Below are 12,647 nucleotides of genomic sequence, written 5' to 3' on the forward strand. Positions count from 1 at the left end.
TCGGTTTCTGCCCAACTCTGTCCGCTCATCGGCTATCAGCTAGCAAGCTTTGGACTCTCTTTGTCTATTTTGCATCAACGGCAACTCCGTAACCGGTCTCTGTAGCCCAGTTATGCTTCCGATTACCCTTCGCAAAATCTCGATTCACTACCTACTCTGGGAGTAGGGCCAGTTCAGGGAGCTAGTTTGGCGCTTCTCCCGCCCTCAACTACTTTCCGGAGCTATCTTCTAGTCCGCCCTGTCTAGAAGGTACTGAGATTGATCAGCACTATGGATCTGGATCCAGACATATTGATATCACCTCACGAATACCAGCCAGTATAACCGGATCTTCTAGAGCCACTCGCCGTATCGGAAAGATTGGCATCCAAGGATCTACCGAGCAGCACTAGGCAGGTAGTATCAAGTGGGAAATCTATCTTGGTATCTATTCCGAACAAAATGCGTGGGTCTCCAGCAGCTTGTAATGCTCCCTGTATATACCACGTAGGGACGATCCCAAGTCAGACCAATGATTCAAAGTGGCATGATTAGAGATCTATCTAAGGCCTTTGCCTTCTCACATGCATTATCCAAACACGATTGCCAGATATGACTCTTTTTCAGGTTCTGAAAAAGATGGATGTATGATCGAAGAGAAATGTCAACTGAAGATTCCAGAGGTATCAGGAGAAGCTCTCCAGAGTATAAAGCATACGAAACAACATATGCTTGTGATTCTCCACCACCATCTCCGGGCCGTAAGCTACTCTGCCTCTGTGATGTTGTCGTGCATAAGGGAGTGCCGCTGCTCCGGGTGTGAAGGGTATGCTTTCGCACTTCATGATCACTGCATTCCCACTGCTGAGCAGGAGGCTGGTGCCATATTGGATGTCTGTACACCAAGGACATACCATCTCCATGATCTCTTGCGTTGTCTTCGTTCTTGTCTGATACAAAGAGCCTCGCAGTGCTTGGGGTCTTCTGATTGGCCTGTTCTTCCTAGTTTGCGTGGTCCAGCCAACGTGACATCGATAAAATCAACAAAAGAGATAAGCTCGGGTGCTTATTCATCCTGACTTCCTCCTTTCCTCGCTCCTTCAACGCTTTCCTATTCTTGCTACTCCTCACATACCGTTGACGCAAGGAACATTTGATACTCTCAACGGAGATGGATAGACATCGCGCATCAACGGCTTGAAGTGAGGCTCACGTCTCAGCAGACGTTTTACCCGGAAATGTGTAAGTTAAAGCGATGTATTTGATTATTGCAGCCGTTACTCCTACAAGGCAAATAAAATAAAAATCTGACAAACTGAAAAAAACAGAGACCAAACGCCATGCTTCCAAAGAAATGATGATAAACCTGCAGGTAGAAATAAAAACGATTCATGAGCAGCAAGGGTCAATGATCAGCATAAGCAGAATGAAGAACAGACTCGCCAAGTGGATGGTATCGGGGGCATGGGGAATAAAATCATGAACAGCAACAAAGGATGCAAAATATAACAGACAATAAGAAAGTAAGCATGAAAATCGGACAAACCAGTTCGAAATGGTGAAACGAGAATCGAATCTCTTCGTATATTATACCCCTATAAAGCATATTCCGCTGGCGCGTTCGAAAGGCCTCTTACCCGGTTACACTACTGTTGCGGGAAATGTGGACTTGAACCCGACTGCTCAAAATCTCGGGTTCTTATTTTGCCTTCGGCCAGAGGAATCACATCAGTATGGGGTTGGTCCTTCATTCTCCACTGAATCTTGTTTGTCGTTTTGTTTGGAAAAGAAAAAAAGAATAGAAGAGGAATGGAAGATAGGCGATCACAGGTGCAGTGCAAGCGTGCGCTGGGAGAGTTCATCTATATGAACCAGTCAGTATGTTATCATCGGATGTCTCCCGGTTTCCCCGCCATTTGGGGTTTGGGGTAAGATTAAAAGGAGATCGAGGTATATAACTTTATATCAAGTATATGTTTACTAATGCGGGTGGAAGAATGGATGAGGTCCTGTTGGCATGGACTGACCTTTCTCAACGCCTGTGACCAGGGAATTGGCCCCGACACAGGAGCCATTGACGACCAATGGCTCAACACTATTCTTACGGGAACTGCTGCTGGTGCTGCTCTTTTCACTCTTTGTCTCTGCTTCGTCAACCGTTGAAGTTGGTGTCACTGCGACCAGCGAGGGTGATGGCGATTCTGCTGCAGACTGCTGGGCCTCCTTCGTCGGAGTTTCAGGAGTAGTTGTCATCGTCGGCTGGGGCCTACCATTTGCCTCCTTGCTTGCTAGTGCCGGAGCCGCTGAATGTACCCCGGGACGCTCGGCAATGAAGGCAGTCGACATCGCATGCTTTGCAATTCCGTTCCGATTGGCGTTGCTATTATATCCATGGCCATACCCATTACCATTGCCATGGGCCGTTCCCAGACTTCCGCCGCGCTCCCTATCGAAACGAACTCTTATCCGCGACCCCCTGAATATGGAATTATCAAACAGCGCGATGGCTCGCTTGGCTTCTTCCTTGTTCCGGAAGGCCACGATAGCACAGGTCCGCGTAGTGCCGCCGATCTTTCGGTCGAATACATCACATCGGTCAATGATCCCTGCGGTCCGGAGATATTCCTTCAGGAGCTGTGGAGTTGTTTCATGGCTTAGATTATGAATGAAGATGTTTCGTGAGATTGGTGCGCCGTACTCGTGGTTCATGCCTGATGCGACCCCAACGCTGGGACCGGAGAGACTGTGCCGGTGTGGGAAGAAGCCAGGGTAAGCTTGGATGCAGCCATTTGCCATGTATCGTGGCTGCCCGAATTGGTACGAATCAAATGATGGTGGATAGAATGCTGGATGGGGTACGAAGAAGCCGTTTTCGCCGGGGAAGATCATAGGGACATGGTACCCGACCGACTCTGGGAATTGCACATATGATGGATGACAAGCGCTCGGCAAGGGTGCCATGAACGGTGGGTGCTGGTGGTCCGATTGCTGGGTAAATGTGGGCGATGCCGGCATACTGGTTCACGGGTAGCCCAGGTTAGCTTAAACTTGGTCCCTCCTTTTGCACTTGTCTATAGTTTCAGCAAAGTGGTTTCACTTACTCCTGGTTAGGTACGCACGTTGGACTAGCCCCCATAGGAGCTGAAGTGACCGGAGTAGCAGAGAATCCCGAGGCGAAGGGCATTGCGCTAAGAGATGGACTCTTTGTTGGCCCTGCTATCGGCTTCGTCGGCTCGCTGGCCAGTGAGAGAGTCACTGTGAGACTATGTCCGTTCCATCCATTCGTCGATAGCCGATCTACGAGCTCCAGGTCAGCACAAGCAAATGCAGAACGTCTTCCCTCATCCATATAGGGATAATGAAGGCTTCGCCTCCAAACGTACTGTATGTGCGCCATGCCTCGTCCTCGTTTTTCACTATGATCTGACCTAGGCCTGTCGGATGGCCGTGACAATCATCGTATACCACCGCTTGGCGGATATGCAATGCAGTCTGTCGAACAAAGTCCTTCAACTCCTGCCATCGGCACTGTGGTGGAATCTGCCCCACACAATATCATTATTAGACGCATGCTTAGAAACAACTGCAAGTGTACTGGCCCAGGAAGTTCATATTTTCAAAACGGGGAGGAGACTCACTCCTTGGAGGAAGACGACATATTCGTCCTCCAGCGATCGAGAGCTCCTCTCTTTCCCATCCTTCTGCCGGGGGGAAATAGATGTCACCCCGTTGGATTTCATTTTTCGTCAGGGCTTTATGGTACCGCTTCTTCAGAATTCAGAGACAAGGGGTTCGATCTGTCGAGGGTGACCTGGCGTATAGGCTCGAAAGGCTTCAAAAACCGACGCAACGATTGCAGCGTCTAATTACTTCAACTCGGACTAGCAAGACTCGTCGATATCCCCAAGCTCTACCCTATCTTCTGCCTGTCACTCGTTCCGTGGATCGAGATCCCTCTTTTCCAGGATGAACAGCTCAAGCGTACCAAGCCGTAGCCGTTTCCGGCGCTATGGATGCGCGAGCCAGAACAAAGAGATCGAAACTATGCGGGGGATCGCAGCTTGTCTCCCCTGCTGGATATACCCTCTTATCACGAGGGTTCTCTGCTTCTTTCTAGAACGACAGAAAGGGTTCGGAAGATTCTGACCTAAAGAAACAAACAAACGAAAAAAAGGAAGGACTGGCCTGACTTGATGTGTATGTTGTTGATGTTGATGTTGATCAAGCGTACGCAACCGACTACCGAGAGCTGGACAATCAAGAGACAGACAGAGCTGCGAGGAAAACCGCTAGAGGGGTCGAGTGGCTCGGGATTCCAGGGAGGCTGGGTTTAAATCTTCCTGGTTTTTTTGTTTTTCTACGTGCAAAGGTCGTACTAGGTCACCAGGAAGAGCCAGAGAAATGGGTATAGTATGAATAAATATAAAAGGACGGTCGATCCTAGATGAACGAAGAGGTTGGGGCGAGCAAAGCACGGCCTGTTGCGCTGGCGGATCCAGCGAGTGATATATAAAGGCAAGAGGAGAGGAAATAAGGCTGGATATAAAACGTATGTATTGAATGCCGTGCAGGATAATAAACTTATGCGGTGGAAGTGTAAGTGAACGTGAGTTGATAAAGAGACTCTGGCTGGCTCTTGGTCAAAGCCGAGAGTTAAGTTAGTCTGCGAGGTCAAAGAATTGAAGAGAAAGTGAAGAAGAAGTAGTAGAAGCAGAAGCAGAAGAAGAAGAGAGACGGGTATTATCAAGATAGGGATGTTGACTCCATATGGGGAACCAGAGAGAAGGGGGATCGTGAGCTGTACAAAACTATTAAGTAGTCCAAAGCATTAAGATAGAAAGAAAAAAAGACGACCGGGATGTTCGAGAGCTGGGGACGATGACGATGATAATTGAAAAAAAGGATTAAAAATTAAAAAATCAAATATAGAAAAAGGACGGACAGATGAGTGAAGAGGCCTATAGTTAAAAAAAGAGAAGAAGCAGTTACGCCTTCATGTATGTACGTATGGAGTCTGTACGGAGTACATGCAAGTCTTCTTCCATTGTGTATAACAACAGCGAGGAATGTAATATTACCCCCATGACATAACATAACATAGCATTGCCCTCCCTCCCTCCCTCTTCCCTCTCTCGCTCCCTCTCTCTGGCTCTCTTAACTCTCTGCTCTGTATGGGTGAAAGGAGTAAGGATTAGTCGCATGCTTAGATTTGATGGCGCTGTCAGGTTCGAAAGGGACCAAAATAGGGCCTTGCTATAAAACTATTAATTCAACCCTGTGTATCCCACCAACTGGGCTGGAATCAAAGTTATTGGATGGGAAGAACGGGAGATTGGACAAAGTTGGTTGCTCGTCTTTTCTTTTCCCTTTATTTCTAATACTTCCACCTGTTTATTCTTTTTTTGCTTTTGTTTTCTCTTCCTGATCGAAAGATTACCGTGCTGCACTGTTATTACCATAGGTTAGTTACGAGCCCAGCGGATTCTTTACGGCAAGCAGAGTTACAGAGAAGACATATTTTTGGCTCTAACTCACTACCATCAAGATGGGCGGGCGGCGGCGCCCTTTTTTTCGGGCCTTTTCGTTTCTTTTCTTTTCTTTCTTCACCTTTCCTGCATCCCATTTGGACATGCTTGCTTTTTCCCCTTTTCGTGTCTTTGCTTTTTTTCCTGATCTCTCTTTCTCTAGCTAATCGTCTCTCGCTCTCTCGTTCTCTCAATACATCTTGTTCCGCGGGTAATCAAAGGTGTTGTTGATGCAGGCTGAGATCTGATCTCTGCAAGCCTCCCGCAGGAGACTAGGGGTCCAAGGTAGGGATGAGGACGACCGTGGTCGGCGGCAACAACCACGATGGTGGCCTCTGCTTTTTGTAAGTGAAGAAATACGAGTCCATGCATAGTTCGAGTTGGGGATGTGTGAGGTCAGATCAGAAGAATCTAACATTTGAGATTCGAGCTGCGCCCGCCTGGTGTTTGCTGGTATTCTTTCCCATCTAGCTCCATGATGGTGAAGAAGGTAACTAAAGGAGCTTGCTCACTCACTGTCCGTATACCATCCAATCTCAGGAAGCCAGGCGGGAGAGGGATAATCATAATCCAGTTCATCGGCGCATGGATCGCAAATGCGACCAACGCTGCAGATAGGCAAAGAGAAAACACACATATAGTTACTGGTAAGAATAACAAAAAAAAAAAAACTAGCTCCCTTCGTGAAGATGCCAGGGTCTGTCTCTTCTTACACGAACTAGTTAGTTCTGCTCAGGTCTCCCTGACTATCTCATCCCGGTACCGTACGTACCTTTTTTGTACATGCGGTTTATGCCTCTGTCCAGACAGAGACAACTGGGTAACTGGGCCCCAGTGCGGAGAGAAGCAGCGTGGTGCTGTCGGCGGCTTCGTCTTGAGTAGCTGTGCATCAGTTGGTGTTGGCTATGCAAGTCCTTCCTGCGGCCGGCCCCCTTTCTCCCGTCAAGGAAGACGAAGACAGGCGGATGAAGGGGCTCCAGGGCTGATACATTGATGCACTACGATTTGCCTCCCTGCCAACCCCGGACAAGAGCGGTGGGAGAGAACGAACCGTTTCAATTTCCGTAAATGGGGCGAGGAGCTAACTCTCTCTCTCTGCTGACACCCGTGAGCAATGATGAGCTGTCTCCCAAGATTGCACAAGTAGCATTTGGGGGATGCAGCAAGGAAGAACCTACATGTTCTTTGGTAGCTACGGCTCTCTGGGCGAGAACGTCACACCCCCCAGGCCGATTAGCCGTTAATCCGTTAGTTAGCTGAGATGGTCCCGGTGGAAGATTAAGTCAATCGACATGATCGATCGATACAGATAAGTATATGTATGTCCCGTAAGGATGTATCCATTTTAAGATTTGGGTAGATGAAGGGCCCTTGTCCATGGCTAGAGGGAAACTAGTACGTGCTTGCCGCAGAAGTGGAGAGCTTGAATAAGGGGCACCATCTTCGGCCCTGGACGAGACAGGTCAAGCACGCCTCGCCTGGACTGCTGATAATGCTGATATGAGGCATCAGAATGCCTGTACCGAGTTCGTTTGCCCCAGGCTGGCTGATTTCTTTTTCTCATCCTCTCCTCGTCTTCATATTCCCTCCCTTCTGAATCCTCTAGGAAGTACTCTGTACCTAACCAGTTCCCAGATTTAACTGTGTGTTTCCTGTGTGAGTGTGTGTCTGTAAGATGTATGTAAAAAGGTGTATTTTATTTGGGCCTCTCTTTGGTCGAAAATTAAACGCTCGAAGGGACCATTTATCCTCAATGTCCCCTCTAGAACCCTGGCCTGCAGGCAATTAAGTAAAGATTGACCGAGCTTGGTCTCTCCGGAAAAGAAATGAGAAGAAAGGAAAAAAAGCTCTCTGCCTCCCTCAAGCTTCCGTTGGCACGTAGGACAAGGGGAGGCCATTTCTTGCAGCCCTGAGTGGCCAACAGCGTCTGACGGTGGGAAGAAACCAGAGGAGAAAATGGGCTTTCGACTGGACAGGCGGACATATAACCCTTCTCCGGGGTTCCCCCAGCCCTGATGAAAGACGGAGCAGAGATGGGGGAAGAAAAGGAAAAGGGCGTGCCGTTAGTTATTTCGTCGAAGAACTGGAGAGCACAAGGCGAAAAAAGGGACCTCGACCGTCATCAGCAAGCCACCTCGGGGGAGGTAGAGGTACACAGTCGTGTTCTCTAGCCTGGATCTGTGACCGGCTTGCCCAGCGACGGGGTGATCAGCCGCCTACCCTTGCCTCTGCAGCAAGCGTTGACGATTGTGTGCAGGAGCTGATGCTGTTGATGGGATGGCTGGACGTGCATTTTGGGCGCGAGCAAGGGCCTTCTCTCTTTCTTGGTCTACGCCACAGACAGGCCAGGACAAGTTGATAGACAGGATAGACAGGGCAGACGGGGCCTTGTCAGGGTCTCTCTGTCTTTTGCCAACTGTTGCATGCGGCCCCCTCTTCGGTTCATATCCCTCTCGGTGCTCTGCATCTCTCGCTTTGAAGGGCTAAACCGACGGGGCGGCCATGGGCAAGCCAGCGCAGGCCCTGCCCGAAGTTGGTGCCGCCGCCGCGATAGCCAAGTCCGATAGTCTGGTAGCTGCTTGACGATGATTGATGAAGACTGGAAGAGAGAAAGAGAGAAGGAAGAAGAAAAGGGAGAGCGACGGCTAGTAACCGCCACTGTAGATCGATGGCTCGCTGGTCACACTCTTCGTCAACGTCAACATAGGTACACCGTCATCTGGCATCAAGTACCGGCCGGCAGCGGCTATGGGGATGTCGATGTCAATGCCGATGTATCCATGGGTGATAGGGAGGCTCCCTCGTTACATGGCCACCAGATGTGCTTAGTGCTGCGATTCTTTCCTCTGGCAATGGTGATGGTGGTGACGGTGACGGTGGTTCCTTTCGACGGCCCTGTCACGCAGGAATAAGGAACTGCATGCAAGCAATGTAACGGACGCCGGCCAGTGGTACAGTCGACAGCGAGCTAGCACTGCTCTGTACCAGCCGACTAGCCCAGTCAAGGGCCTTCTTTTCCTCCCTGGATTCCTCCTGGCAACTCGGTTGCACCTCTGGCTGGAGGTTGAGATACAATCAATACAGGCACAGCTACCTACGCGCCCGCCAGGGGGGACAAGGCCGCAGCCCGCCCCCAAATAACCAGATACGAAAAGATGAAATAAAAAATGAAAAAAATTATATCGATGTTACAGGCGATTACGAGGCCGGGCATGGAGCACAACGGTATTTCTTGCTTCCCAGTGGCCGACTTACAGGAGGCGAAGGGCCATGAGCAGAGAAAGAGGAAGGCCGATACCCCCAGCGCAGTGCCTGTTGGCTGACTGTGCCCTTCCATCCGCAGCGGTTGCAGGTTCTGTGTGCTGCACGACATGCATATGGAAGTACAGCCCTTTTCTTCTTCTTTGGCTGCAATCAGCTTCCTATTACGGATTATTTGCGCTCGCATGGAGATGTTTACCGCCATGGCTCCTCCAGCCATCCCCTCTCAACACCGGGAAATTTTGATACTGGAGATATACGCCGTACAAAACTTCCGCTCAAGCTATTTGCCTTATTCCGTGGCCGGGGAATTTACTCTATTGGCCGCTCTCTTGATATCTATTACGCATCCATCCATCCATTCCATCCATCCTGGATGGCCCGGTTGTTGGCGGCATGGTTTGCTCCGTCCTTAATACATACGGAGTATATATACACAGCATTGCAGAGAGCCGTGGGTTTCACGCCAATTCTCCAGGTCTAGTTACCGTCCCCCTATATGCTGATAGCCAGCTTGTTTCCCGCTGCCGATCGCAGATCTTTGGGGCTGCATATTCAATCGAATTCTGAGACCGTCCATGGAGAAAAAATAGTTGCTGCTGCATACCACGGCATTCGCCACTATGTTTCCAAGAGGCGTTTCATTATAGATATCTCTGACATGCAGCCATGTACAAAGTCTGTATTATTTATTGCATAGCTGGCTGCAGATGACGGAGTTATCCCTATCTTGGATCCCAAAACAGGCGCGGCCAAACTCCTGATGAACCATAGGATGCTTCGTTTTTCCCTGCACTACATCAATTACTCGCATCAATTATACGTAGGACTTGATCAACGTATATACCACCTGTTCCACGTGCGAGCCGCGGTCGACAACGCATCTTTCGGGGCGGGGAGACAGCTTGCTCTCCTCAATTGTCTGGGGAAGAAAGAGGATGAAAGAAAAGAAGAAGCAAAAATAGGCGGGAGGGGGCAGGATGGTTAGGCTTGCTGGACGAATAGTGAAGCGAACTTCAGGAGAGTCTGCCAAATCACCGCTCACTGGTGGTTCCCCCTCCTAGACATTAGCCGAATCAATCATATGAACAGATGTCACAAGAAGGCGGGTGCTCACAGTCCTGCTGTGCTCTTGGTGTGTATACGGTAATTATAATTCTTCTTGTGCAGTATCCCTCCTACCCTCCTACCGTTTCCTCCTCTTTCTCCTGATGCGCGTGATAACAAAGGTGATTAGTCTTATCTCACCCACAGTTGGTTTACTCCCATAATTACAAGCTTAACCATGGGGTAATATTTGTTTTCCTTTCTCGGGATTGAATTCGGCCTGCCTTACTCCGCCTTGGCCATAACTGCATCTGATCTGACTCCTAGGAATTGGGACTGCAGAATTTGCTTATTTGGCTGTCCTGGGGGTACAGGGACCCAGATACATGGGCTTCTATGGGCTGCCTTGTTCCAAGGGATCCCTTGGTAGTCGCTAGTCGCCCTGTATAAGTCTCAGGCGTCATGGCTTTGGCTGGAAAATAATGCTCCTGGTCCATAATATTTCGATTCATGACAGCAAATAACCTCCCCTCCCTCCATACGTGGCTCTGTCTCCTGTCTCCGTTGCCCCCCTGTTCACAATGAAGCCTGGCTCCTGTCCTTCGGGTCATCCTACACACCACTACAGCATAAACACATCCTATCATATACCCGCCTTTTCTTCAGGCAAGGAATAGGATTCTACACCCATCCCAACCCGGTCAGGCCCAAGCAATCATACATATCGCCTTTCTTTCCTACACGGCGATGTCCGAGTATCAGACATACTGGAGCTCTCCGAGAGAAAGAAAAGAACAGCGAGGCAAGGCAGGGCTGAAACTTCGTTTTCTTCAAAACAAAAAATGAAAAAAAACGGTGAGATACCAAAGGAGTTGTTTAAATATCTGATACACTTCTTTTTTTCGTCCTGCACAACATCCCGCATATTCTAGCTTGATTTGCTATATGTTTGAAAAGTTGACCCGAGCTGTAAGTTTGTTTCTTAATAGACTGGGATGTTTCCTCCTTTGGAGGAATAAATGAGTAACCATGCATACTTTTTATTTATGTTGAGGCTCCTGCCAGCCGGTTGAATTGGTGGTGGAGTTTGCTGTATGGGGTTGGTTTATGATACCCGGTAGCTGAACATTTATGAAACACAATTGTAGAGTTATGTAGTTCTTCCTAGTCAAATGATCCCCCAGGGCATTGGGATGAGGCATGCTTGTGCTGGTTGATGCCGGCTCGGGGGATGGATGACCATCGTTTATGACCCAGTCGAAGATCAGTTATTATCACTACCTATATGGAGACGGCGTATCAAATGAAAATATCAAACCATGGATGCTACGGGCTGGTATTCCTTAGCTTATGATATAGTATTGTAACTCATTATGGTATTTGTTTCCTAGTTTCGTTGATATTACTCTACATGCTCTGTGGTGTAAAAAATGTCTGCAACAGCCAAATCAATTTCGCTAGCCAATGGACGTGTAATAAGGAAGCCACAATGAGCAATGACATGGTATAAAAGAGGAAAATAAAATAGTAAAAGTACACGGGAATGCAATGGTCATGCCTTGAAACAAACTGCCTCCTGGTTGGGCCAGTATCTTTTGGGCTACAGGTAATCCGAGGCACGAGCCCGGGCAGACGAAGACTCGGGGACTGCATCTCGGCTATTGTACCTGTCATGGCCCCGCGGAGGTGGAGATCGAGACATCGATACCGACCTCGACCTCGATCTTGACCGGGACATAGAGACAGACCGGGCCCTTTGACCTGCTCGACCACGCCGAGGAGATGGTGACCGTGACGGAGAGTAGCTACGGCGTCGAGCTGTGCCACGTCTAGGAGGAGTGGGTGAACGTGAAAAGCTGCGTCCCCTCGCCTTAGTGGTTCGACGGGGATGAGGTGAAGGAGATCGTGAGATAGAACGTGACTCGTTTCCCCGGCCACGGCGATACCGGGGAGGAGTAACGGAGCGAGAAGGGGAGCGCGAGTATGACCTTCTGGTTCGGGTGCGGGGAGGCGGTGATGCGGATGCAGATGGAGAGCGGGAGTACGAAGATGCACGTCTAGCTCGGCGTTGTGGAGGAGGGGTTGGTGATATTGACCTCGAGGAGCTTCTGCGGCGTCTCCGAGACGGGCTTCTAGATCTGCTTGAGGGGGTACGAGAGCGAGAAAGGGAGTATGATGCTGATCTCCCGCGCACACTACGCCGGCCACGGGACGGGGATCGAGAACGGGAGAGTGACCGGGAGCGAGATGACCGACTGCGTGAGCTGTAGCTGGAGTAAGAGCTGACGGACTCGGAGTCGGATTCAGGGGCTTGTATGGCTGGTACGGTTGGCTTGGGTATATTTTTGAGGTGCTCACGCATCTCTTCAGTGAGGACACCCATTCCAATACTGGTAAAGTAGTTGATGGAGAAACGGGTGTTGCGAGGGTTATCAGTTGGGAATATCCCTTCATAGCTGGGGAGGAGAATCGGATCTCTCAACCGCTCCTGGAGCTTGGCCATTCCAAGCACCTCAGCAAGATCCTGAAAGAGAATCTTGATAAAGATACGGCTACTGGACGTGGTCTCTTCTTCGTTGAGGTGGACGATAGACAAGACATGCCAACCGATGGCATCGGAGCTAAGCATATGGCCGAAAAACCGAGCAATGTTTCGTAGCCTGTTCGTCTCATACCTGTGGATGGTCTCGTAGTATGTAGAGAAGGCAGTTTCAAAGAGGTCAGCCCATAATCGGTTGATTTTGGCGGATTCGTTCTCCGATCAAACCGTAGAACTTGGAAATAGTGCGTTTCCTGAGAGCAGCACTCTAATGATCATCGATGGTAACTCAGATT

At 49.5% G+C, this 12,647-nt stretch overlaps 4 protein-coding genes across 4 annotated transcripts; 1 reads left to right on the forward strand and 3 right to left on the reverse strand.

Annotated features, from left to right (window-relative positions):
* Positions 1-1,959: 1,959 nt before the first annotated feature.
* MGYG_05990 (hypothetical protein) lies at positions 1,960-3,719 on the reverse strand (the record flags this gene model as incomplete). Its single annotated transcript, XM_003171396.1, has 4 exons — positions 1,960-2,995; positions 3,081-3,276; positions 3,363-3,519; positions 3,618-3,719. 4 exons carry the CDS (start codon positions 3,717-3,719, stop codon positions 1,960-1,962), a joined length of 1,491 nt encoding a protein of 496 aa, XP_003171444.1.
* Positions 3,720-8,089: 4,370 nt separating this feature from the next.
* Positions 8,090-8,416, forward strand: MGYG_05991 (hypothetical protein; the record flags this gene model as incomplete). The annotated part of the gene is made up of 1 exon (XM_003171397.1): positions 8,090-8,416. One exon carries the CDS (start codon positions 8,090-8,092, stop codon positions 8,414-8,416), a length of 327 nt encoding a protein of 108 aa, XP_003171445.1.
* A 1,390-nt stretch (positions 8,417-9,806) lies between these two features.
* On the reverse strand, positions 9,807-10,324 carry MGYG_05992 (hypothetical protein; the record flags this gene model as incomplete). The annotated part of the gene is made up of 3 exons (XM_003171398.1): positions 9,807-9,825; positions 9,948-9,973; positions 10,199-10,324. The coding sequence occupies 3 exons, from the start codon at positions 10,322-10,324 to the stop codon at positions 9,807-9,809; spliced, it is 171 nt and encodes a 56-aa protein (XP_003171446.1).
* A 1,088-nt stretch (positions 10,325-11,412) lies between these two features.
* On the reverse strand, positions 11,413-12,647 carry MGYG_05993 (pre-mRNA-splicing factor cwc22; the record flags this gene model as incomplete). The annotated part of the gene is made up of 1 exon (XM_003171399.1): positions 11,413-12,647. The coding sequence occupies exon 1, from the start codon at positions 12,439-12,441 to the stop codon at positions 11,413-11,415; it is 1,029 nt and encodes a 342-aa protein (XP_003171447.1). The 5' UTR covers positions 12,442-12,647.

Source organism: Nannizzia gypsea, genomic scaffold (assembly GCF_000150975.2).
Source record: "Nannizzia gypsea CBS 118893 supercont1.5 genomic scaffold, whole genome shotgun sequence".
Taxonomy (NCBI): Eukaryota; Fungi; Ascomycota; class Eurotiomycetes; order Onygenales; family Arthrodermataceae; genus Nannizzia; species Nannizzia gypsea.